The sequence below is a fragment of the Eucyclogobius newberryi genome, unplaced genomic scaffold, assembly GCF_026437365.1.
Source record: "Eucyclogobius newberryi isolate DKJ021-1_F unplaced genomic scaffold, fEucNew1.0.hap1 SCAF_2, whole genome shotgun sequence".
In the NCBI taxonomy this organism is placed as follows: domain Eukaryota; kingdom Metazoa; phylum Chordata; class Actinopteri; order Gobiiformes; family Gobiidae; genus Eucyclogobius; species Eucyclogobius newberryi.
Window position 1 is genome coordinate 37,820,547 of NW_027315834.1, and position 27,022 is coordinate 37,847,568.

Here is a 27,022-nt window from a genome sequence, read left to right on the forward strand (position 1 = left end):
CACAATGAATCGAGACCAATGAGCTTTCCAACTTCCACGGCTCAAAAATAACTTTAGATAAATTCTACATGATGATTTAAATATGTACTGCTTGTGTAACGGTACTATATGTTTTAAAAGTCAAGTTAAAAGGTAAATGTCTTTTGTTAATACCGGAGGGTTTAGTTGATGGTTGGTTGCATCATGTCTGTAACAAAGATAATTTCTCCTTGGGGCTGAACAAAAGTCATTCTGATTCTGAAATATATATATTTTTAATGTAGCTGCCATATCTACTTTTCAAAACTATTGCTGTTTTTTCAAAAACGGTGTTGGCTGACAGAACTTTGCCCCGAACCCATTTCTGTAAAGTAGAAAGCGTCGTGAGGCCAGGCCATAATTCATAGCAGTGCAATCAAGCCTTAGACTGGGAGGGCACTGGTGAACAATGGCTATAAAAAACCTCCCCTGTTGTTTTAATCATCTAAAAGCCCTTGAGTGAACTGCAGGCAAGTCCAGAGCAGAAAAGGGGAATGGCAGAGGGCTATATCAGAGGAAGTAAAGTGTGGAGGAGGAAACAAAAAGGCAAAGGGCAAGTTCAATACAAAAACATATAACATCTTACGGCTGTTGCTGGTGGATTATGGTGCCAAAGAATAAAACTGGTTTTACCCCGTTTGAATTAGGAATGCCACGAAATCGAATGTGCGAAGATTGTGAGAAGAAGAACATCACAATATTACCATCATTCACCATTACTGAAATGTTTGTCACCAACTTTCTGAATGACAAAATAACGTTTAAATGAGACAAAACAGCCAGATGAAAAAGTACTTTACATTTAGATTCATTTTCTGAATGAAAAAATACTCAATTTTGCTTCTAAAAATGACTTCTTCTAAAAATCACGAAGGGTCACATGACTCTGGCGTATGGTAAAAAAAAGTCAGTATAATATATTTCTGTACTAAACATCAGTCAAATCTGCCTCACACGTGCATTATTATGGGTTTATAATCACCAATAAAAGTTTTATTTATTTTGCCTGCGACCGTGATCTTTCAACAGCTCAATAATGTAAGTACCTAACGCAAACAACGTTGTACCGTTTGTTCATAACCACGGCAACCGTGCTTTGTTAAAACAGCTCTCCTGTCTGCTTTCTTTCAGTCGTGTCCGTCGTTTTCAGTCGTTTTTCACACAATGCATCAATATTGACCCCTCGTTGAATTGTGGGAAATTGTGCGTGCGCCACTCCTTCACCTGCAGGACATTCGGGCAGCACTAAAAATGGCGTGACCCCTAAAGAGGGCACTATGTGTGGTATAGTGAGGACATTCGGACGCAGACAGTTACTCGGGCAGCGGGGTGGTCATCTTAAGCCCCGTTCACACATGCTTCAGTCCCAGAACATTGCCAGGTTTGTTCTGTTCACTGGCATTTGTCTCACAGCGTTCGATCAATATAATAATGTTCTGCGTCATTTAAATTAAAAGAAAATGGAAGCCCAGATGGCAAGTTCTCACATGCTTTTCTACTTATGACGTTGTTTGGTGAGGTAATCGTTGAGGTAAATAATCTTCCAAGTTTTTCATCAGTCAAGAAGCAGTTTGTGAAGAAAATTTCACAAAATAAGTTGGAGAATATAGGAAGTAGAGCCGAGTTCTACAACAAAATACCTCCACTATGTTTCAGCTTCATTTCATATGGTGCCATGTTGAGGACAGCTGACCATTCAAGGGATATAATATTTTGGTTTTAATTGTCAATCACTATGTTAACAGTCCTAACATTTTATCATTCTGAAACCCATGAATATGACATGAAAGGCACACATTATTCTCCAGGGTCATTGATGTACTGTACACCTCAAAATCCGGACACTAAACCTCCCTCGAGCCTTTGTGCGGGGCTGTGTGGGCTTTTCTTTCACAACATCTTTGCCTTCACTTCTCTTTTATGAAGCTGACAAGTTGTTCCCATGACAACGGTGACTGCTAGCTGTCAGCAGTTGCCACGGTAACAAGACACCAGTGAGTATCAGTGTATCATGTCCATACTGGAACTGTCTGGGGATTTTCTAAACCAAAAGCAAAAAAAGGGGATATTGAAGTAACACACTGGCCTACAAACTACTCGTCATCTGCATCTAATTTACAATAAAATGCCAGTGAAAACAACCAAACCTGTATCACCTGAAAACAAATCCATGAGTCTAAAAATGTACCTGTAGTTGTATACATTTTTGTTGGCCTGTCTCGATAATTACTCATTTGAATCGTCATTAAAACAATGATAAATAATATTTAAGGTATTGGAGAAAAAGCCCATCAGTTATCACCACTTCAGAATCCTTACCAATACAAATTTTGTTAATTGGGAAAACATGCTGATTTAATATCGGTGCACACCATTTTAAATGATCTCGCTCCACCTCCTCTAAATTAATTCATAAAAAGAAATTAAAATGGGCAAACAAACACAATGTTCAGGAGGTGATTGTTCTGTTGTTTAGCGTCAGGTCTGAACATAGAGGCTGCTCAAATAAAAGAGCTGTCAACACTGGCAGCATTTTCTAAGGCTCTAAAACAATGGTTGTTGGAGAATCAAATATGTCACCATGGTAACTGTGTAGCATTGAGTGTTGTTGGTTTAACTCCAAATGGACTGTTCTTTTGTTTGATATGTCTACTGTCTATATGTGCAGATGTGTGACATAACGTTTGTGTGACTAGTACTGAAAATCAGTTGGATTGATAATTTTTAATTTAGTTAATTTTATTGTAGTTAATTTTTATCTTTGCACTCTTCTCTTGTGTTTGTGATTTTATTAGTTTAGAAAATCAGTTGGATTGATAATTTTTAATTTAGTTAATTTTATTGTATTTCTGTAATTTCTTTGTGATTTCAATGCATTTTTCCTGCTGTGTGAAGCACTTTGAATTGCCTTGTGTATGAAATGTGCTCTACAAATAAACTTGCCTTGCCTTGCCTTACTGTACATCAGCCTGCCAAGGGACTGAAGAGGGAAGTGAGTTACCTTGGATATAATCTTTACATTTTTACATGCATAATGTTCATTTTACGTGTTGTCCATTACAAATAAATACAATACAAATACAACATTTATGGCGTGTACAATTTATTAGTGGTTAAATAGTTGACTCGATAGATACTAAGTGATACAAAATTGTTTCATTCTGCTGTTTATTTATTGCAGCTCATGCTTTCTAATGATATGGTTAATTTAGAAAAAAGGGTTTCTGGGATTATCCTGCTTCAGACTGAAGTGGTTTCAATAATATTGATTACATTTTATATGGCAGTATAACACACTTCTAAATGTGATTTGTGAAAGGTTAGTTATAGCACTGTTAATTTCTAGGTTGGTGCAAGGTGGTAAAATGGACTTTAAAAATGTGCTTAATACAGTATACTTTTTCCTCTTGACATTTGAAAAGAGCAAACCGCACCTACAGCTAATTATTGTCTTTTTACAAGAAGTCCAAACAAAGAGAAAATCTCTAATTGCCCCTGTCAGGGTAAAAACAACACCGTGAGCCATTTCTTTTCTGTTTTGTGGTTAAAGTCAAAGGCTGATTGTCTAAAATCAAACTCATAAAAGGTGATGGAGTTTGACATTAATATTGCAATATTGAAATATCATGCCAGCTGAATAATACTTTAATTATCTGCACCTTTCAAAGAAAAAAGAACAGGGATGTGATTTGCTAAACTTAGAAACATGCTTGGATTAAAGGCAGGACAAAGGAGTTGCTGTTAATTGCCTTTTGCAGGGAACTGCTGATTTAGAAAAAACAAATTGCTTCTCAAATTATTATTTTAGAGCCATGTTAATTAAACCTAAAAGGAGTGACATGAGTTTTAAAAATAAAAAGACTGTAAAATGCACACCACTATATCATTTTCAATTGTCTTCCTTACTTTTAAATACAAATCTGGAATCAAACAAGGGTACACAATATCAAATTTACTTTAATTCCCCTTATGTAGCGTTGATATCCCTTTATGACCGGCTTTATGAAATTTGATGTGTGAAATTTTACATTTTGGTTACTCTGGAATACAGATGGAAGCAAAGAGACTTACTTTTCTTCTAAAACTATCACGATTGTCATGTTTTAGTTCTCACGATTATTTTGTGTGAATAATCATAATGACCAATTAACCAAATAATCATCTTTAGATCAAACCTGGGGCATTCTTGTCGTGATGTCAAATACTGCCATATTTGCCATGTGGTGATGGAGGTGGAAGATATATGGAAACATTTATATGGTCACTATTGCTGTTTTGAAGATATGTCAAGTTAGAACATTTAGTGTGTGGTCTTTATTAGGAAATATTAAAAAAGACAGAAATTACCGAAAAAATATGTCTAGTTTAATCTCCCAAAGACAGCAAAAAAGTGATATTTTGGCACTTCTGGGGTTACATTTATGGTCCATTCCTGTTTTGTGTGATATTTGCAACTTTTACAGGCACATTTTAGCACATTCCTGATTAATTGTGTAAATATTGTAATCAAGATCATGCACAAATATGGACATTTACATTTTTGACACACCCCTATGTGAAGATTATCTGATTTTAAACCTATACTTTCACCTTCCACCTATAGTTTGACTCACAAAATCGAGGCCTGCTGGCTCCAAAATAACCCCCAAAAAGTTGTTGGTTTTCATCACACACTCATCGCATTAAAAAAACAGCAGCTTAAATAAACATCTCAGCTCTGCAGGTGCTAAAATGACAAAGCGTGTCAGATGGCTCGATCAATAAACATATTATCCAATTTGTGCATCATTCCACAGGCGGGCGAACACGCGGGGAGCGACGCCGACAGTTCTGCCCAGCCACCAGCCTCCGGATAAATAACCCCGGGCCTCTCATCTCCAGCTCGCACCGTTATCTGCTGCATCAGTCAGTCAGCCCTGCACATGTGAGGACCGACAGCTCTGTCCAAAGGGAAAGGCTGGAGCTCGGCAGTGCAAAGACCAACTGCAGGGAAAAGACTCAAAAGTGCTGCTTTAGCTTTGAATCAAATGCACGGTGTGTATCGCAGCGGATAAACAAGAAAATAACACACACGCACACTAAAATAAACTATTTCAGTTTCTACCCTGGCAATCTTCTGACTTCATAGTTGTTTTTCCTTTTTATTACAATTTATTTCAGTTCAGATGCTTTGCTGTGGCGCTGCACAAAAAAACTCAATCAAAAAGAAATTGCGATTTGTTTGTGCAATTATTATGTTGCAAAGACAGCAAATATTTAGATAATAGAATGCCCTCTGTAAAGAACTAAATATCTTGTCTTTATAGCAATATCTTCTTGTACCAGGAGTTTTTAAGCTCTACAAAATGTTCTGAAACTCATAGGATTGTTGTATCAATCGATCAGTTCATATTTCAGTCTTCTCTCAAATGCTAGTGCTCCTGTAGTTGTTTACAATATGCACTCTTGACAGAATCCTGATTTATCAAGAAACTCTGCAGGGGAAATCTTCAAAATAAAGTATTTCATTTGCGCACATACACTTTGTTGTTCGTCATTTTCTACATTGTTTAATACAGACCTTGTTGAAACTCATTGCGTTGAAGATACTGTGAATAATATAAAATACATACTTTGAAAAGCAACCTGAGTGAGTCTACAGATGAAACCCTTTTCCCTCTGTAAAAGATGAAACGTAAACTGCACTTTTCTCTGCCATTTTCTATTTTTATGCAAAAAGCTGAAGGTTATATTCATATATGGTTTATGCAGATGTATCTGAGGAGCCGAGCCGTCCTCTGAAGAAAACTCTCCCACGAGAAAGTGTTATTGTCAGTGGTTGAAATGCCACTCTTAATATCTCGCCCCATGAAAACAGGGAAGAAAGCTGACCGATTTCAAAGTAAAAGTGCACATGCAAATACCCCTTCATAATCAGATGCAGAGGCAATACATGGACACCGAATCAGGCGGCAGATGCATCTCAATGAGTTTGAATTAATTTTGTGTTAGTTTGAGAAGTGACTGCTCTTTCCAACCCACGATTCAACTTTTAAAAATTGTGCACATTAGCTATTTAAATATGCAGTGTATTTTGTCCATAGGAGCATTGCTAATGAAGCAATATGCAGAGTTGAGCTGCAAATGATATAGATGCACAGTATATTGTTAAAGGCGGTATGGACGATTTTTCGGCGATTTGAGAACGCAGGCGGGAGTGCGCATGCGCACTTCCGCCTGCGGACTGATACAACACACACGTGCGTTTGTTTATTAGCGCAACGGATCGCATCACATCTCTCGTCTCCCGTAGATTTCTGTCCACTTCTGAGTCAGCTCGAACTGTCTTTCTCCGTCTTCATTTTGCCCCGTACACTGAGGGAACTATATTATGATAGATCCATGCGCTTAGGCACGCGGAAACGTGGGGACGAGCCTGACGCGGCTGCAGGTGAGCGATAGGTGCGTTTTATGATTGATACGTGGCAGGACAAATGATTTATCCACGCCACGAGGAAATATAAAAAAAATTGCTGAAAAAAATCTTCCATACCACCTTTAATAGATGCTTATTGCAAGAACATACAAAGAGACTGACAGCAGGGCTGGGAAAAAACATCGCCAGGGAGTGCCTAATAATTCATAAAGGTAGCTAAATTAATTAACCAAGCTATGAGTTTCATATCTTATAACTTAGATAATGTAAATTTGGCTCAAAACAATAGTTGCTAGTATGAAATATGTTTAAGCGGAAGATGCATTACAGTGAAAGCATTTTGAGCACTGACCAGAATGAGTGCGGTGAAATTGGAGGTTAGAAGATGAAAAAGTACACCAACAGAGCATTCTCAAAACAGTAGGACAGCTGAAAGGCACTGGACAAAAGCTTTACAGCCTGAAAAATGTGAAAAACACATTTCTCACATTCCTAACGCATTCCTGACATTCTAATAATTACTTGCCAGTGTAAACGAGTTTCACAACTTTCATAAGAGTATTTTTCTGTCATGTCTCTGCTAACAATACCAAGCATGATACAGTGCACCAGAGTTACTTCCTAATTCGCTGTTAGTAAAAAAGACTTTATATTTACCTAAAGCCTAGTACACACCGCGGCGTCAAATTCGCGCCCGACGCAGAAGTTAGACGCCTGTACATTAGAAAGACAAACGCACCGGACGCGCGTTCTCGACGCCCCGGACTCATGTCCGTAGAATACACTCAGCAGCAAACGTACGTCTGAGTCGTCCTGCGCACATGCTCAGTAGAGCTGGGTTGAAATAATCGATTTTCCGATTTTTTATCGATCCGCATATTAATCACCGATTATCGATTCGTACGTCAAAAGATCAATTTTTTTTTTTTTTTTTTTTAACTAAAATTCTTTTCTACATTTCCCTCAGTGAACTTCAATCTACCTTCAAGAAAGATAATTCAGGACTCCTGGATCATCTTTCTTGAAGGTAGATTGACCCTTAACCTTTTCATCAGTCTTCCATCAGTAACTACCAATACTTGTAAGATTTGCTGTTTGATATTGATATAATACTAGTTTTAATATGTTGCTTCTCTACACAGTCATGAAGTGAAGGAAACGGTTCAAATACATTTTTCATTTTTAATAACATTAACCCCCGGATCGAATCGAAATCGGATGGAATCTGAGAAATCGGAAAAAAACGATTTTGAAACGTAAAAATTGGAATCGAATAGATTCTTGAAATCTGAATCAAAACCCAGCTCTAATGCTCAGTGGAGGAGTTGTGCTGTGTTGCTTTTCTCGTGGTCTAAATGTTGGACCATGGCTTTGGTTTATTAACTTTACAAAGTCCAAAAGCGGCGGCGATGGGCTCCGGGGCCCGTCTGGGACCCGCATATACTTCAGAGCTGAGCAGAGTTTAGTCAATATCATTATTATAGAGCTGCGTCTAAAGATTTTTTTTTTATCTTGCAGGGTTTGTTTTGGGTCTTTTTCCGGGTCGTGCGTAGCTTGCCACTGGAGCGTCATCGCTGATTGGCTGATGCGCCGCAGAAAGTTGAACAAAGCTGAACATGTCGCGCCGGCCGCTTTGGACGCCTCGGGCGCCTCCTACGCACGCTCAAAGCGTCAAGAGGGTACGAAAACACAGGAATTGCGACGCAAAAACTTAGAAATCACGGCGCGGAAAACGCAGGGCGCGTTTGCCGCGCGTTACATAGACTTTGAATGTAAACTGGACGCTTTGGCCGCCGCGGTGTGAAGGCCCCTTTAGAGCAAGAATATATCTGTACATTTTTAAAATTCTGGTACAGCCCCTTTAAATATAGTATAATCTGATCCAAACTTTTGGCTCACAGAAGAGCAAACTAATGGGTGTAATCTCCAAATCCGTTGGCAGTGAAAAATGTGCTGTCAGGCAGAACTTGCGGCAGATGCAGTGACCTTGTGCACACGTCTGGCATTTGTAAACAGGAGAGAACGCACGTCAAGACAAGCAATACACTGTCCTCCACGTTGATGTGCGCACTCATCAGGCTGCCACGACACGAGGACAAATGAGAACTTAATGTCCGAGCAGAGCTGGCACCGCGACCGACAGAGGGACGTCAGCGTGGAATGAAAATCACCTTGTCTAGGAAGTACTGAACAAAGTATGGAGAACGAGACAGCCATTGTACAGTGGCAGAAAACAATTGATTTTTGAGGAATGATACAAGCTCCAAGAACATCTGTCAGTTTTTGGCAAAGTCAAACTTGCACAGGCAGCTGTGGGTCAATAATACACATAATACGGTTTTCAGAGTCTAAATCGATATGAGATGATTAACACGCTGTGTTTACTTTAAATTGCTCCATGGTCTGGCAACAAAATACATCTTTAACATGTTATGCTGCATTCAGACAGCCGCGTCAAAATACGTGCCGGACGCCCCAGTTGGATGCCTGTACATCTGAGGGCAGACTGTTTGGACACCAGAGCTGGAAGTGCATCTGAATATAAACTCAGCAGCAGGATTCATGCTGCTCAGACGCTCTGGACGCGCCGCAAAAAGCCCTTGAATATAAACGTCTTGACGCTGGAGTGTGAACTCAGCCTTATTCTCACATGAACCTCTGACTCTGAGGAGCTCAGGAACCGGCCTCCTGCTAGAGCCAGGACTAAACATGGAAAATCAGCATTTTCACTTTAAAATCAGCATTTTCACTTTAAGATCTGGAACAGTCTTCCTGAAGATGTATTTTCACTGTAAAATCAGCGTTTTCACTTTAAGATCTGGAACAGTCTCCCTGAAGATGGGAGACAGGCTTCTACTGCGTTTAGTGGAGCATATGACTGAAGGCATTTTATCTACACTTTTCTCTTTTGTATTCTTTTATTGTTCTGCCAATCATTTTGAATGACTTTTTCTGCAGCCTGCACTGTACAAGTAAACTTGCCTTGCCATGTATAGAGAAACCTGTAAACAAATCAATGCAGTCAATGCACACCTCAGACATGGCATTACCTAAAGATTCCACGCACTGATTTGGATCACATCCCTAACATAATTCAAATTTAGACACTAGGGGTGCAATGCTAAAATATGCATTGTTAACTTGTCACAATGTGAAAAACATATTAACATGGCGCCTGATGGTCCACTGTGCGCACCATGTGCGCACCACGTACGCACCACGTACGCACCACGTACGCACCACGTACGCACCACGTACGCACCACGTACGCACCACGTACGCACCACGTACGCACCACGTACGCACCACGTACTCGCACTAATGTTACAGATTTCCTTGCAAGGATACAACTATTTCTCTCCCACGTGGAATAATGCAGGTATTGGCTCTATTCAGAATTGTGCATTACACCGCATAGTGACATTTCTGAATAGTTACCCCCGCTCAAGCTTAAAAGTGTCCATACAAAAAAGAGATAGTAATTGTGTACTTGGAACATTTTGAACTGCATTCATCCATGACCACTGACAATATTGCCATCAGCAGGATAAAAATCTGCATTTAAGCAAGATTTCAATGCCTTCTTCACTTTTTCTCTCATCAGCTTAGACCCCAGCTTTGCTCTTTGATGTTCTTGCCAGCTTGAGCATGAATGTGTGCCGAAACGCTCTCTGCAAACATACAGACTCTCAGACAATCTCACACACAAAAAGGAAACCAATTTGAACCAAATTTCCAACCAACTGTAATCTAAAAAGTGAAACATGCTCTCTGACGCTAAAGAACCAAAACATATAACAGGACACAGAACATGATTACAGAAAATGGGATTTGGGTAAATATTGCATGGATTTTATTTTTTTTTTCAAACAAGCCAGAATTTGAGGTGTTTCAGAGAGAGAAGTGTGTGGGTGAAAGCGCTGCGTTTGGATACATCAGCTGGATTCGGCTCTGCACTCCGCTGTGTTAATAATATTCCACTCCAACGGCTTCTCAATCTGAGGTCCAGAGAACTCAGCCATTCAGCTGCTCTGGCTTGAGATAAGTAGAGATCCTGGTTCCTGACAATAACATAATTACTTCTTGTATCATGGGTTCTCACAAATTAAAGGTGCACGATGTAACTTTTCTGGGGCAGGGAACACCACCTGTACAGTATGTCTCCATGGAGATGTTATTGCTTTGCCTGAAGTGGTCCAATACAATTGTTTTTAATCTGATCAGATACTTGGTCTCTCGATACAGACACCGCGTATTGTGTCACAGTGACTGAAGAACTAAGGCCACTCAATTGTGGTACAGATACAAGTGCAAAACATAACTCTAAAGCAAACCTACAAAAATAACGAGTTGAAGTACTTAATGTAGAACTGTGGTGATTTAGTACTTATGTGGCTATAAAAAGTCCATGGTAGCGCTGATGATAGGAAGTCTCCGCAGTTAATATTACTACAGTTCTGCTTCCACTCCAAAGGCTGAATGAAGGTATCACAACGTCTTTTCATCAATATGAGTGTTTTTTGCATCTACAGAGCCTTTACATTCTGTATTTAAGCTGCTCTGGGCGTTAGCAATAGCATTAGCCACAAGCGGTAAACAGTGGCGGCTCACATCTACAGGTCTTCGTTCAGGACAACACAGTCTGGTGTCACATTGGTGATTTGTTCCTGGTACTCGCTGATACTGATTCCTGAAAAATGTGCGGTATCATATCTTTTGCCGATACCAATATTGGTATTAAAAGTTACATAGTGCACCCTTAAAGAGGTGATTTTGTCATTCTGGCAGCTTCTAAACAGTATTGAGTAATTACTTTATGAATCTCAAGTACATCTCTTATTGAAAGTATACTAAACTAAAAGTGTACATTTGGAACCCTGTTGGCAACAAAAACAAGTGGACATTTTCCGACTGCAAGGCCCGTTTTATGTTGATGAAATATTGGTATCAAATTAGGCTGCTTCAGGACAAAATGTAACAAGTGTCAGCGTGATCTGCAAGTTTAGTTCTACTGACCAGGATGCTAGCTTAAAATCTGAACAATATTCCTTTGGGTCAAGCACAGAATATTAACTGTTGTATATATACTGAAAATATATACAACTAAAAGTAAAAGAAAATGTAACGCTCTAAGAAAATTAGGAATATATCATTTTACCCGTCTGATTTGTTCAAGACTCTAGACGGGAAATGTTCTTGTATCAATATCTTGCTTTTATAAAGGAGCCATGACTCACTCATACCATTCTATTATATTAGTCGAGGCCCCAGTTCTCCAAGGCCCGTGGGGTAAAATGCTCCAGATCTACAATATGTAATAAGAACACAGAGCACTTACGGGTATTAAACTATTGTTGGGGAAACTATAAATAGTTTCCCACAAAATTGCATTCTAACAAAAACCAGTGTGGGACATAAAAACATCGGCCTGCTACAAGAAAAGCCAAAACACATTTGATGCTGCAAACTAGAATCTCTTTGATTATTTGATTAATTGAATGGTTTTGTTAGAATTTTTTGGAACGTTTGTGGCGGTGAAGTTTGAAATATGTGGTAATTTAGAGCTATTTTACCATGCACATCATGTTAAAATAAACATTGACAAAATACATATTCTGACTTCCCAAAATATAACATTTCTTTTTTTAAACATCTGTGGCCATTAGGGAACCACAATTTAGTACTATCGAATGAAAATTACAATTTGAATAGTTGAATAATAGGCAGCAAATTGCAAAGACTGCAATTAAGTAAAATATATTTTTCTGCAAACAGAATAATATCATATTTTATTATGCAAAAAATCCTGCCAACCCTGCAATCGAGTCCTCTACAAAGTGAAATTAGCCTAGAAATGCATCACCTGTTGAGAGAAGATGAACTTGAATATGTTTGAATTGTGCACAGAATCCTATAAAACACAAATTGTGATATTTTTTCTTCCAAATTTCATCTCACCAGTCCATCACCTGAAAACAATCTGCAGGTGTACTTAATAATGCATGACACGCTCTCAATTTGGCAAGTTCTGATTGATCTGTTGATGTTCTGTTTCAGAACATCAACATCTCCCTCATCGCATCTATGCTACCAGAATTAATTAGGAGCCCTGTCAATAATTTCTGCTGCTTTGAATGTAACCCAAATCCCAGCATTAAATTACTGTCAGCCCATAACGAGGCCAACACTGCACTGGCGTGAAAATATACCCCTTCAGCGTGCCTGACTGCTCTCCATCTGCGCAATTACACAGCATTACAGACACTGAGGGAGAAGTAAGGGTTGTCAAGTGTGGCCTGGAAGTTTCACATTTGCAATATCGCTGTATATTTATCCACTCGCGGATCATTAAATCTTAAATGGCCACTAATCTATTGTGTTGGTTGTGGGCACCTCCAAAAAGGATTTGAGATGACACGCTTTTTCTCACGGGTGGCACAGCGTCGACGAGCCACCTGCGCTATAATAGCCAGCGGATGTTCCCCCACAATTATGAATCTGACAGTGATGTGATGGTTATAAGTCTCGGCTGAGCATCATCAACAGCCCTGGAGTGCCATAATCACACAAGAGATCCTCCTCAAGGCTGTTCTAGAGTTTATGTGAGAGGCACAGAGAGGACCGGCTTCAGTCTCCCTTCAGAGCACTGGACCTCCCGGAGTTACTATAGCAACTCCTCAATTACAGCCACTATGACTTTGGTGAATAATAAACAGTGAAAAGTGGATTCTAGCATCTTTTTTAAGGCGTCAGTGCCTAAATGTCCTTTTTTTCAATCAATGTGAGGAGAAACATTTACACATTTTCTGCCATATCGCTTACGCCTAATAGTGGTATATCAATACAATGATTTTAGATTTTATCTCATCTCTACAGTTAAATTAGTTAAACAACATCACGCCTCTTGATTCATTAAACTATTCAGCATATGATGATTCACTTTTTGTTTGCTTTTCCTATTTCTTTGCCCAAAACTATTTGGAAAATAAGTAATCAAATGTTTTGGAACTTGCTGACTGCAAACTTCACTTCAAATCTAACTCTACTCCAATGTGTGACACTGCCTGTCCAAAAAAAAAAGGTCACCACAGGAAAAAAGGTTTACTATTTGGCAGGACGGCCTTTAGCTTTGATTACAGCACAGATTCGCTGTGGTATAGTTTCAATAATCTTCTGCAAAAGATTTATTTCCATCCAGAGTAAAATTATCTTCACTAGTTGATATTGTATTGATGATGGGGGAGAGGGACCACAGCATAAAGCCTTCTCCTCTCCTATTAAACAATATCTGTTTACCATTATAAATCTAGAAACACGAACGTTGAATACTCATACACTACATGATCTGAAAACACACTTCTTCTTACCTGACAAAACATTGACTACTGGCTCCTCTGTTGAAGGCGGACCACAAACCTCCACTTGAGCAAAGGTTTTCACTGAAGTAGCAGGTCTTCACTTAACGGCCATTAGTGTCAAGGGAGCCTCTTGAACAGCTTCTTGTACAGTCATACGAGCACCTACACCAGGCTCTTTAGGCTGCGCATCGAACCGCACATTTGGTCCAAACACACTTAAGGACTTCTATGGCGGTCTTGGGAACTATTCAACAAGCTTCGACCCCTGTTTCAATCTTATTCTTATTCATAGAAGGTGAAACACTGAGGGGACTACTTCAACACAAGCTAAAAACACAAACTTTGAAATGGACTATTTCCTCTTTAGTTGTTGGTGTTCAACCTACATCTCTCCAAAGCCCTCAGGATATATCAAGTATGGCCACCAAACCTTTTTTACACACACTAATGAGACCAAGAATAGTTTTGTTTGCCAATGGCTAAACCCGGAGTAATTAATTATTGATATACTCTCAAAGCAACATCCGAGTAATAACCAACAGGTTAGAGCAACGTGCGCGTGCGTGGGGAGCAGCAATTTGTCCCTGTTTCACTTAACTTACCCCCTTCAATACATTTAACTTCATGAGTCAGAGCACAGGAAATAAAAGTACACTTGGGTGGATATTAATTAAGTGGCCTTTTCAAAGAACAACCACAAATGCATTTCCATCACTGAAGCTGTGTTCTAGATGGTGCTATGAGCTACTTCCTTGTTTGTGCACAAAACGTATTCAGAGCCATGGAAGAGCTTAAAAATAATCTTAATTCATGTACATACGTATGTCAACATAAATAGCACAAGGGAAGGAAAATGGTGATGCTCGTCTTGACTTGAGAGAATCAGAAGTTAATTTTACTGATCAGATCAAAAAAAAAAATTGCAACTACAATTACATTTCACTGGTGTGGCAGTATTTTAACTATAATAATTATAATAAATCTTATTTATAAGCCCATTTATTAAACACCCAAGGACACTTTACAGAGTGTAAACACAATAAAAAGAACATTACTATAAAACATGTCCCTATATGTCAATATTAAAGGTTTAGGCCAAATATAAGTGTTTATCCTTGAAGGGCATTCAAAATAGTGTGTGGACCAAATAAAATAAAAACAATTGTTTGAAATTTTGTCTTAAAAAGTTTATCATCAAAGCGCAGTAGGCATTTTTCCAAAGGCAGCAATTGTACGAATCTCAGTCTGCATCTGGTGTATAAATGTTTGGATTACAGAGCTAACCACTGCTTGTTCTAAAATTAGCCAGAGTCACAGCCGATGGCAGAGCCAGAAGGTTGTTTGAAAGACTTGTGCCTCGAGCCTGTGGAAGCTCCAGTGATCCTCAAAGAAACCTGAAGGCTGGGAAAGACGAGCGGCTGGTGTGGTTAAAGCAGCTGTGCTTATCGTGTCATTAAAGATGAAGCACACAAATGGCCCCATACACAACACTGCACGACCCAACAAGACACGACACTACACAATCAATGTACCTTTACTTGTTTTCACTTGAAACACACCTATGTTAAGGTTCCTCAATAGACTCTGGTACATCCAGAACTCTGGCGCACGCTTCCTCACCCGCACATCCTCCATGTACACATCACCCTTGTCCTCAGAGAACTCTGACTCCATATCCCACAATGCATTCACTTCAAGCTCCTCACCTTTGTTTACCAGTACCTCTATAGACTGACCCCATCTCTCTGAGCTCCTCCATCACCACATCTCCACCCGCTCCCTCAGATCTGCTGGTGCCTGTCCTGTCCCCCCCAAACACAACTTCAGACCTGGGGGGACGGAGCCTGCTGCTGCCCCCGCACTCTGGAACTCCCCCCTTTCAATAACTTTATTCTTCTTTATACTTATTGTTTTGTTTTATGTCGGTCTCTCAAAAGTAAAGCGTCTTTGGGTATCTTGAAAAGCGCTGTAGTGTTATGTATAATATTATTAATAATAATAATAATAATAATAATAATAATAATAATAATAATAATAATAATAATAATAATAATAATGATAATGATAATGATAATGATAATGATAATGATAATAATAATAATAATAATAATAATAATAATAATAATAATAATAAATTATTATTGTTTTGTTAAAGGCAACACCTGAGCAATAAAAAGTTTGTCTCCCTAGAAAGTTATTATTATTATTATTATTAGGCCCGAGCGCCACAAGCTGGCGAGAGGCCTATTAATCTCGTAAGGCCGTGCGAAGCACGGCTGCGAAAGTGCGCACGTAGTGCGCACGAAATCGAGCGCGAAGCGCTCGCCCACTTCCAAACACTCACTAACGCACTCCTTCACTCATGCACGCCCCGTGCATACTAATTAGTAGTAGGAAAATGGAACATTACCGTTGTAAACGGGCGAAGCCCGTGCAAAAGTGCGCACTAAACGAGCACTTTACATTGAGATGACGACCGCGAAGCGGTCGTCATCCCCATATAAAGCACTCATTTGCGCTAAGTAGCTCACGAATACGTTCCCCATATCTTGCATGTTCCGTGCATATAAGCATGTAATGCAAAAATTGAACATTATTACTGTATAGAGGGCCAAAAACACAAAGTGGGCGGAGCCCACTCAAAATTAACGAAAGTACCCGTCAGTGACCAGGGACCCACACCATGAGGTAGGAAAGCGCGAGCGCTTTCCGAAAATGTATAGTTTATGATATTTGAAAAATGGGAAACATTGTTTTCGCATCGGAATATTATTCTTTCTTCTTTCTTCTTCTCGGGACCAACCCCCCTATTTTTCACCCAGTGAACATTGACGAAAAGTCACAAAAATGTTCACACCTCTAAAAATCGTGCCTCTCTACATTCTGGCTATTTCCCTTTTCTAAAACAAAAAAAATTGGCGCGTCAGCGCCCCCAAATGTACCAAAAATGCATTGAGAGATGGGAAATGACCCAAAAAACATCTGATCGTAGAATCATGAAATTTGGCGCCGAGGTAGATGGTGACAAGAGAAGTAAAAAATATTATTACGGCAACGCCCAACCAAATGTCGGCCATATTGCTTCAAAAATGGCTAAACATGACTTCGGAGTTTTTCCAAACGTCGTACTTTTACGAACTCCTCCCAGGGCGTTGGCCCTAAAAAGCTGAAATTTGGTGAAAATGCTACTGAGGAGTGGGACATCAAAAGTTATCCAAATTACATTGATACCTCTCACGGTCTCTGTGCGGCGAAGCCGCAAACTGTAGCTAGAATTTCAGAAATCTCCCATATTTAAAATTTCTGCCGTTTGCGCAGATAAAGTCCGAATTGCGTCAAATTAGAATCAGTTGTTAAACTCTTTGCCCTAAACCTACTTGAAGTGAAATAAATTCATTTGGCGCCACAGCGCCCCCTACAGATTTTATATGGAGGTTAAATGTTTAGTTTTGCGAAATTATATGAAATTTGACACACAACTCAATTTTGGCATCCCCATCAAAAAAGTCAATGAGACCCATGTCATAATTGTTATGGCGTTGCCGTAACGATGACCGAAACCTTTCATGTTATTCCAATGGGGAAATCGCCAGAACATGTTTACACTTTAGACTTTCACAAACTCCTCCCAGGGCGTTAGACATATTAACCTGAAATTTGGTGAGACTCATCTTCAGGACCATCAAAAGTTATCCACATTTTCATTCAAAGAGTCACGGTGTCTGTGCGGCAAAGCCGCACATTTTGCCAAGAATTCAAAATAAAATAGCTTTTAATGGTAAAACAAAGGGGAGAAGATGTGACAGCGTCACAGATTCAGCAGTAGGCGTAATAAAAGGACAATTGGGGCGCGTTAGCGCCCCCTCCTCTTGCGGCGGCGTGGCGAGGGCCGATCATTGCCGCTTGCGGCTATATTTATTATTATTATTATTAGCCAGACAATCCTGATATAATAAATTGCAAATGTGATTTGGAATATTCCGAGATGTGATGAGATCTGCAGGAATAGAAAAAGGTGCTAAGGGAGAAAGAAGTTTTTTTTTCAATTTGCATTTTAATTTGAAACCAATTAATTGCACGTTTCTTAGTGGTCCCTGTGTAACGCTGAACGCTTAGTAAAAGGCACTAATTACATGTTTTGGAACTAGTCAACTGCAAATCTCTCTTCAAACCTCACTTTCTACTCTAGTGTGCGACAACCTGCCCAGATACTATGACTTACAGTGGGGATGTTACAAAACAATTTCTCTTACCATAGTGAATCTAGAAACACAAAAGATGAATACATAACAATAGGAGGCTATTCTCTGCTGTAATCGTTTAGTGCAGCCTTCACCTCCTCATCTGAAAGAGCTGTCCCCAGGCTCCACAACATTTCATGTGTTGCTGTGCGCTGCCATTATTCGGCGGAAAGTGCTAATTTATTTGCTGAAGGGTTTGTGTCTCCTTCCATTTATTTTAATGAATGACAGCTGAGAAAGAGTGCTAATGCCTGCTAGGCGCTTCGTTTATTTCTTTTTACAACCAAGGCCCCAAAGCTGTCAATAAGCACAGTAGTTTAAGTCGACTTTCCCCGGTCAAACGGAGAGGAAGAGTTTTAAACGTACCTTGCGTCCATCACTCGCATGGCAGTTGACGTTCAGGGGAGTGAGCAAGGCCATTAGCTTCTCTTCGTTTCCGCTCCTGCAAAGACACGAACACAGAAGACACATTTTAAAAAGAAACTACCACTAGAGGATTAGCACTTCTCCCCAGCAAAAGAATAAAGGGAAAAAAATGAGAATGAAAGAGATAAGAAATGTGAGACTGGGGGAAGGAGAAGGATAAAGCTGAGAAAATTCATTTGCCGTTTCAAACAGACAAAGATTTCTTCAGTGGGAGGTTGCGGCTTGAAATCTGTGGTGATTTGGGATAAGTCTGACGACAACAAGCATTTAAAAGTGTGTCTTTATAAGATGAGGGGAAATGTGCCATCGAGCTCAGCATCCGGAGACCATCCTGACTGGCAAAACGAAAAGATGCCTTTATATAGTACTTTGTCTTATTGTTATTTTCTTCTGTGCCATCCAACCATATCAGTGGCTATGTTTACTTGCACACCTAAACCTGATTATTATCGGATTCCTGGACCTTTAAGATAATTTAAATGACAAACAAACAGCAAAATGTGATGAGCGTTCAGAGGGACCATGATCAGAACGACATTAGATCATTTTGCTGTTTAAATGTCATTTTGATAATGTTACAGAGCCAAAAATCTGATAATAGCAAATATGTATGTATGTATGTATTTGGGCTGGGAATCGCTGGGTACCTCACGATACGATACATGGCTCATGATTAGGGCTGGGTATTGCCAAGGCCCTCGCGATACGATACGTATCCCGATACAGGGGCCGCAATACGATATGTATCCCGATACTTGTATGTCCCGATACAATTCCCTCATTACGATACGTATCCCGATACTTTTTTGAAAAAAGGGTCTTAAAGTTTACCAAATGGGCATTTGTTTTATTTTGGACAAGAAAATGCATGAATTTTCATGTTTATACACAAAGCTTATGCAAAGAACACATTCAAGTAAAGTCGCCAAACAATTGGCAAGGTCTGTGTAATGTGTGTGATGTGTGGGAGTCTGTTGACCCTCTGTGTCTTTTTGTTGTTGTTTTGGTCTTAAAATCCCGTTTCTTCGGGTCGGGCTCGGCACTAAGCGAAGTAGCGCTAGCGCGGAAGTGGCCGCGGCTAACGCTAAGCTAAGAGGCGCTCAGCGGGGCCCTGTTGGATAGTTGTATTGTTTAACCGCTCGGTTTTATTGTTTAACCGTTCGGTTTATGTAGTGTAGAGTAGGGAAGAGGTGTGTGATGTTGGTGTCAGGTTTGTGTCCGTTTTTTTGCCTCCGGTTCGGCTGTTGTGGTGGCCTCGGGGCTGTGTTAGCTCCGGGGCTAAAATGGCGGTCTCGGGGCTAAGTTAGCTCCGGGGCTGCGTTGAATTTGTATAAAATAAAGGGGTGAAAGGAATGAAATCAATGAAAAAGGAAATCAAATAGAATGGAAAAGGGAGGCGTGTAACAGTAGCGACGTTTCGAGACAAAAGCTCTTCAGGCCTGTGTACACGCTGGTGCACGGTGTGTGTCTGTCTCAGTAGTTCCGCGCTGTTTACCGTCCTCTACAGGAAGGAGCTTCTAAACGGCCGCCCGGACAATTTTTAATAAATTAACGTTATTGAAAAGTATCGATACGGCGACTCCGTATCGATACGGAGCCCGTGACGATATATCACTGTATCGATATTTTGAACACAGGCCTACTCATGATACAATAATATCACGATATGGCGATTATTTATATATTGCCTATAATAAATTGCAATATATCATATGTTTAAAGAAATACTTTTTTGGTAAATCTATCCTTATTTATTTTTTGTTGAAACACAATGCCTTGTTTAAAAAGGCTCCATGAGAGACTGTCATGCTGGCTCTGTAAGGGGCGGAGCCTAGACCACAGATGAGCGGAGTGAGAAAAGAAAGTTTATATATGCGTTCGCACATCCGGGAACTTGTACAGTAGCGACCGAGTCCGCCATTTTGAAAGGGGCACAACAGCACGTCTACTACATACGATATCCAGGATATATGAGGTCAAAATGCCAAAAAACCTGCGTTCTGTAAGGACATTGCTCTGTTGACAGACCAAGGAATGATAGCTTTGTCGTTAGGGCTGTGTTCAAAATATCCATACGGCAATATATCGTCACTGACTCCGTATCGATACGCGTATCAATACTGAGTCACAGTATCGATATTTTCTTTAATTTTTTTTTAAAGAGATTTGGGGATTTTTGTGGCCAGTAGGCTTTACACGAGGTGGAATAGTACTTTTAATATGCTGTTTGTGCTGTGCTTCTCTCGGACGAGGTGAGAAGCAGCTGTGGAACTGATCAGAAGCTGATCTGTGCAGAAGATGCATCAAGTTCAGACCATGACAATTGTTGGACAAGAAACATGTAATACTTTACTAGAATGTGTTCCATATATTTCTATTTGGATCAGTTGCTTGGATGTATGATATGTGTTATTAGAGCAGAATGGATTTTTAAATAAGTGCTTTGTGGATAAACATGAAATTTCATACATTTTCTTATCCAGAATAAAAACATTACCCATTTGGTACATTTTTAAGACCCTTTTTTCAAAAATGTATCGGGATACGTATCGTACTGAGGGAATTGTATCGGAATATACAAGTATCGGGATACGTATCGTATCACAACTAGGGATGCATACCTAAACCCACGATCAGGTTCAAGTCCGGATTCGAATCCAAAGGTTTAGGTTCAGGTCCGGACCTAATGAGTCCGGCTGAACTCATGCCATTTTTGCATAATGTTATAACAGCATAACAGACGCAAATTGGCTAAATTAAGTTGAAGACACATGAACAAGGACGACTATCAAACACAAGGCTTAACTGCAGATTGAAATAAACTCAACTTGTCTGCTTTATTCACTGTTTTTAACAGAAGTTACAACTTATAAATCACAAGCTACGAGCTAACACACATTCATGTGTTTTACTAGAGGAACAACTCCCGAACAAGAGCAAGTTGAGTATTGGTATTAGGGCAGCTGTTTCAGCTGATACTATGTTTGTCAAGTGTATTACTGGTTTGACTGGGCTGTTCCCCACACCTGAAGTTTAATGCCTTTAGATACATTTCCACTCTTTAATTTTTCAGATCCATTGGCATCAAAGTCATGTAAAGTCAACTCGAACCACTGTAAATCAATCAACTTAGCAGTATCAAAAATAGAATATGAAAATATTTTACACTACACACAATACATCATATTAACAGAATTAAACACAAGACCATATTTAACAATTGTAGAATACAAATACTATTACAAAATAGAAGCTCCAGTTAATCAATCCAGCAATTAAACAATATTACTTTGACTTAATATTTACTTAGATGTATAAATATGTATATTGCACATTAACCCACCTAAATAAATGCTACACCACAACATAATACAGTTATTTTATCCATATTGTAGCGACCCTAGTCTCTAGTGCGCGGTCTCTGGGCGGAGCTAAGAGCGGGCTCAGGAGACGAGGTAGTTTTTGATGTTCCTGTTCCATCACCAGGGTTACGGCCAACAGTAACCAACTCTGTTCAAGAAATAAAGTGACAACTTGTGAGCACTAAACCAGCATTACTGACCTGTGCGAGAAGTTACAATATTTACACCCAAACCAAAGTACAACCCGCTCCTTTAACAAGCGTCTTAAACTAACTCACGGAGCGGCACAAGCGGCGATGCACGCGGCGGCTTCAAACGATTCAATTAAGCCAGCGATCTTCCCGAAGGTTCGGTCTCTCGCGTCTTTAAACTCATTGCGCCGGCTTCAACTTCTGCCGCGGGGAAGACGCGTGCGTTGCTGATGCGCCGGGCCATTGACAGCGATGTCAGTGTTTACGTCTTTTCCAGCGCGAATTTTGCGATCTATGGAAGGTTTAAGATGGTTTAGATTCTAGAACGTAAAGGATATAGAATGTGAGTGGTAGATTTTTTATGAGTCCAGAACCAAATCACCGGGGTTTCGTTTTTTTTTTGGACCTGAACCGAAACGTTTTTACAAGTCCGGATCCGGTCCGTCGTAGCGGTACGCATCCCTAATCACAACCCCTGAATCAGGATACGTATCGTATCGCGAGGGTCTTGGCAATACCCAGCCCTATTTGTCGTGTACCTTAGTTTGCCGTTATCATCTAAAGAATCAAAGTATTCGTAGCTCATTATGCCGTAGAAAAGGATGCAGTCATGACGGTTGCTAGTATATTGCGTATACGCATGTATAGTTTAAAGCAGTGTGTTTTACAAGAACACACACCCGCATAATGAGACGCGAGACCATGGATCTATAGATCGCGTCTCACTTGTTTTCCTCATTCGACGGCATTTCCGTGTCCGTCTTCTTCTTCCGCCCACAGCCAATCTCGCACTGTGCGCCCCCTAGCTAACTCCAAAGAAGTGTCTCAACAAAGGAACGGCGAAAAGAGCCATTTATTGCGGCTTTTTACAACATTAAAAGATCAATACTTGACGAGAACGCATCGATAATCGATCGAGGGAGTAAATATTGCGATATATCGCCATATCGATATTTTGGCGCAACCCTAGTATGTATGTATATGTATGTAACCACAGCCACCGGTTAGTTTTTCCAATGGGTTTTTAAAAGTATGTCTGGTTCAACTTCAGTTTGTGTTTAGGTGTGTGTGATTGTTTATGCAACTGGGATCCAAAAGGGGTAAAACATCTTGCTTTGATCAAACAAATGAGAAAGGATTAAAACGGCCACACAGACTAACTGCCCCCTGGGACCGCAATTTGTTTGGATGCAAAAACTTTTAAATTCCTTCTCGCTTGCTTCAAGCTGCCAAAAACAGACGAGTAATCCGAACACAACAACATCTTGAGGGTTGGAAGTCACCGAGTTACTGAGCAGGTCTCTCCAGACTGGCACACATGGCGTTGGTGTGTTTATAACAGCCATGTACTGATAAAGTCCCTAAAGAGCAGTGAAGTTCGTCAAACATTTGGTCTTTGTCAAACTCACTGACTGACGACACACTTTTTGACACTTTTCTTGTTTTAAGCATTTGCACATTAATTTAATTTCTCTCATTTCAAGGATTTAGACACTCATTGGGTTTAATCTGCTAAATGTCATAAAAGGTCGAGTTATGGTTTCATACCCGAAAGCTTCCTATACATTTGCTTCTCAGCAAGTCTCTGTATTAGTTAAATATTATGAATAGCTTGGTAAATGTCAAGTAGTTAACATGACATATTTCCATCCATCCATCCATCTTCTGCCGCTTTATCCGGGGCCGAGTCGCGGGGGCAGCAGTCTGAGCAGGGACTCCCAGACTTCCTTCTCCCCAGACACTTCCTCTAACTCCTCCGGGGGGATCCCGAGGCGTTCCCAGGCCAGCCGAGAGACATAGTCTCTCCAGCGTGTCCTGGGTCTTCCCCGGGGCCTCTTCCCGGTGGGACATGCCTGAAACACCTCCCGAGGGAGGCTCCCAGGAGGCATCCGGAACAGATGCCCGAGCCACCTTAGCTGGCTCCTCTCGACGTGGAGGAGCAGCGGCTCTACTCCGAGCTCCCCCCGTGTGGCCGAGCTCCTCACCTTATCTCTAAGGGAGCGCCCAGCCACACCCCCGCACAAGCTCAGGCTCTTTCCCCCCCAGCGAGGTGACATTCCATGTCCCCAGAGTTAGTCTCTGTGTCTGGAGATCTGGTCGCCGAGGCCCCTGCCGTCGACTGCCGCCCAGATCTCTCTGCACCGGCCCCTTATGGATCCTCCTGTGGGTGGTGGGCCCACGGGAGGGCGGCCCCACGTCGCTCTTTCGGGCTGTGCCCGGCCGGGCCCCGACATGACATATTTGATAGTCCAAATATAGATCGCCTCTTGTGACTAAAAATGAACCTCTTTTAGCTCGTTATTGGATGACAAATTGTACTTATAGCAAAACTCAGTTTAGAGATATTGTTCACACAGTAATTTAAAGTTTGTGCTTTGATTCCCACTTCTGGCAATGCACACTGTTATTGTACGTATCCTCGGGCAGTACATCTCCCAATCATAGGAATGCATGATGTGAAAGTCGCTCATTTCATTCAGTTCTAATAGTAATAGAAACAATAATAGAAAAGCCTTTAAATATACATGACGATTTAAATACTGTACAAATCAATTATGTCTGTTGGCTTTGCGAAGGATGCATGAGGTCAGTTTGTCCATCGCAGTGCACGGTGTAAGAGAACGTTGACAAAAACGGACCCGACTGGTTTGTTTGTTGTCAGCTGATTGTTGGCCCCCGGTGACAGCTCTGCTTTACGGGATGGAAGCCCTTTGGCAGCGGCCGAGCGTTTGGCCCGTGCAATAAAGCTGCTGTCCGAAAAATTAATGATTATGTGTGTTGTTGTTGTTGTTTTTTTGCTGTCAATGCACAGACTATTCATTTGGGTCTATGTAACACAATCCTCCAGTGTTTATTATTCATCCATACTGCCATGTGGGTATACAGATAGGAAACGAGAACCGGTTCTATTTTTAGCAATCTACTGGAATCGTATGTCTCTCTCTTCTTTCCTGTTATCGATGCCTCTGGGCCGCCGTATCCGAACGCCTTGTCAGCCCCGTCCAACACTCACACACTCACTACAAGCAAAAGTTTGATGCCGGGTCAGTGTGGATTTTTGCGTATGTGGCAAAAGGAGAGCCAAACCAGCCCAGAGCACACAAGCAACAGAGCGCAACGGAGGTGAGAGACCGACAAGAGCGTCTCCAGTTCGTGAGAGTTATTACAGGACACACGTGACGAGCAGGGATGGAGAAACCTCACCAGTAAATAAATTGATTGGTGCTGATTGACAGGAGGATTAACCAATCGGTGAAACGCAATGATAAGTTTGTGGCATTTTGCGAGGAGAAATGAACACAGATGACGAAGAAACGGCATGGATTTTTGCAGAATCAACAAACAAACAACTCTGTAAATCTGGGGTAAAAGACATTATAGATTTAGATCTGAATGTTACAAGGATATCTGAGCACTGCTGTGCTGGGATAGTTTCTAAATTGGACAGCTGTCGAGTCCAGACCCAGCATTTGAACAGAAAGTAGGAGGGACTGCCTTTCCAAGCTAAGTTACATACCTAATCTATACACAAATGTGATTCCAAATGCATGAAAGTAGGCTCAAAATGATTATTTGACTACACTACAACAATGCTATTCGGTCCACACAGTGTGAGCTAATCTGGTGGAGAAAAACAACATGCACTAAGCGATGTGTGGGAGTATTTTGCCCACAAAAAAAAGGTAAAACCCGAAATAAAATCGGCCAGAAAAATAATAATCAAAATCCCGGCTAATCCTCAGCTGTGAGCGCGGAACAGTGAGTTCACAGTTCAGACTCAAGATGGCCCCCGACCCTGCCATACACTGGCCTGGCGCTGCACTGAGCCAGCTGCCTCCCTTGCCACAAAGAGGGATGGAACAAGAGAGGCTGTTGAGGCAGCCAGAGCTCAGCCACCCACACGAAAAAACAAACCGGAGTGCTGTCATTTCCACACTGGAGATGGGGAAACAAAAACAGACACAGGCGTTCGCACTGAGCCCATGTGCACATCAGCCTGGAACGCAAACATGCCTCTGAAAGAGAATGGAGGAGATGGGTCGATACGCTGGCTGCACCTATCAAAATGAGCAGCGCATAATTACATCCACAGAGGGAAGGCATCGGATAACGCAGCCAAGGATAATCCGGTTAGGCTTTGATGTGGCATTTAAAAGCCAATAATTAAAGTCACGTTTTCAGTATGTTGTAGTGTCATTTTAAATGTTGTGTTTCAGGACAAATCAGATGGGTATTTATATTTTAAAGTTAATACTCAAAGTTGGCATTCATTTATCTTCTACCTCTTGTTCCTGTGACTGAAGCTTATCGCAGTGACTTTGGGCCTGGAAAAGTTAGCATGTGTGCAATAATTAGTGATGTGACAATATACAATTTTAGTATTGATCATACACTTATATTAATATGTAAGTAACTTTTTTAGTATAGATTTAACAGAAATAACTTTTTTTTGCATCTAAAATGATCACCATATAACTTTTCCCCCCTAGTTTTTCACGATTATGTTGCTACCTGAATAATCTAGACAGCCCTAGATAGAGTACACAATCAAGTATATTATTTAAACATAATTGTATGTGTTCATGACAGTGATACTAAAACTAGTATCAAAAATAGATACTCATTTGAACAAGTATTGATTCTACCTTTCCTGACCATTTGAATAATGATCTAGAGTTTTATCAGAAGACCACATCGTAACATAAGGTAAGAACTATTATTTAGTATTGAAAATGACAATCCATTGTCCATTTTATTATTTATTTTTATCATCACGGTTTTGAAATCTGTATGGAGTATCGAGTGTATGCCTTAGTCCATCCATCCATCTTCTGCCGCTTTATCCGGGGCCGGGTCGCGGGGGCAGCAGTCTGAGCAGGGACTCCCAGACTTCCTTCTCCCCAGACACTTCCTCTAACTCCTCCGGGGGGATCCCGAGGCGTTCCCAGGCCAGCCGAGAGACATAGTCTCTCCAGCGTGTCCTGGGTCTTCCCCGGGGCCTCTTCCCGGT

General features: G+C 40.7%; 1 protein-coding gene across 1 annotated transcript in view; it reads right to left on the reverse strand.

Annotated features, from left to right (window-relative positions):
* The window catches only part of LOC140368276 (poly [ADP-ribose] polymerase tankyrase-1-like), a 120,881-nt gene that overhangs the window by 54,018 nt on the left and 39,841 nt on the right, over nucleotides 1–27,022 (reverse strand). The window contains exon 6 of the mRNA XM_072455244.1: nucleotides 18,399–18,474. Within this exon, the coding sequence (XP_072311345.1) occupies nucleotides 18,399–18,474 (76 nt within the window). The remainder of the gene's footprint in view (nucleotides 1–18,398; nucleotides 18,475–27,022) is intronic.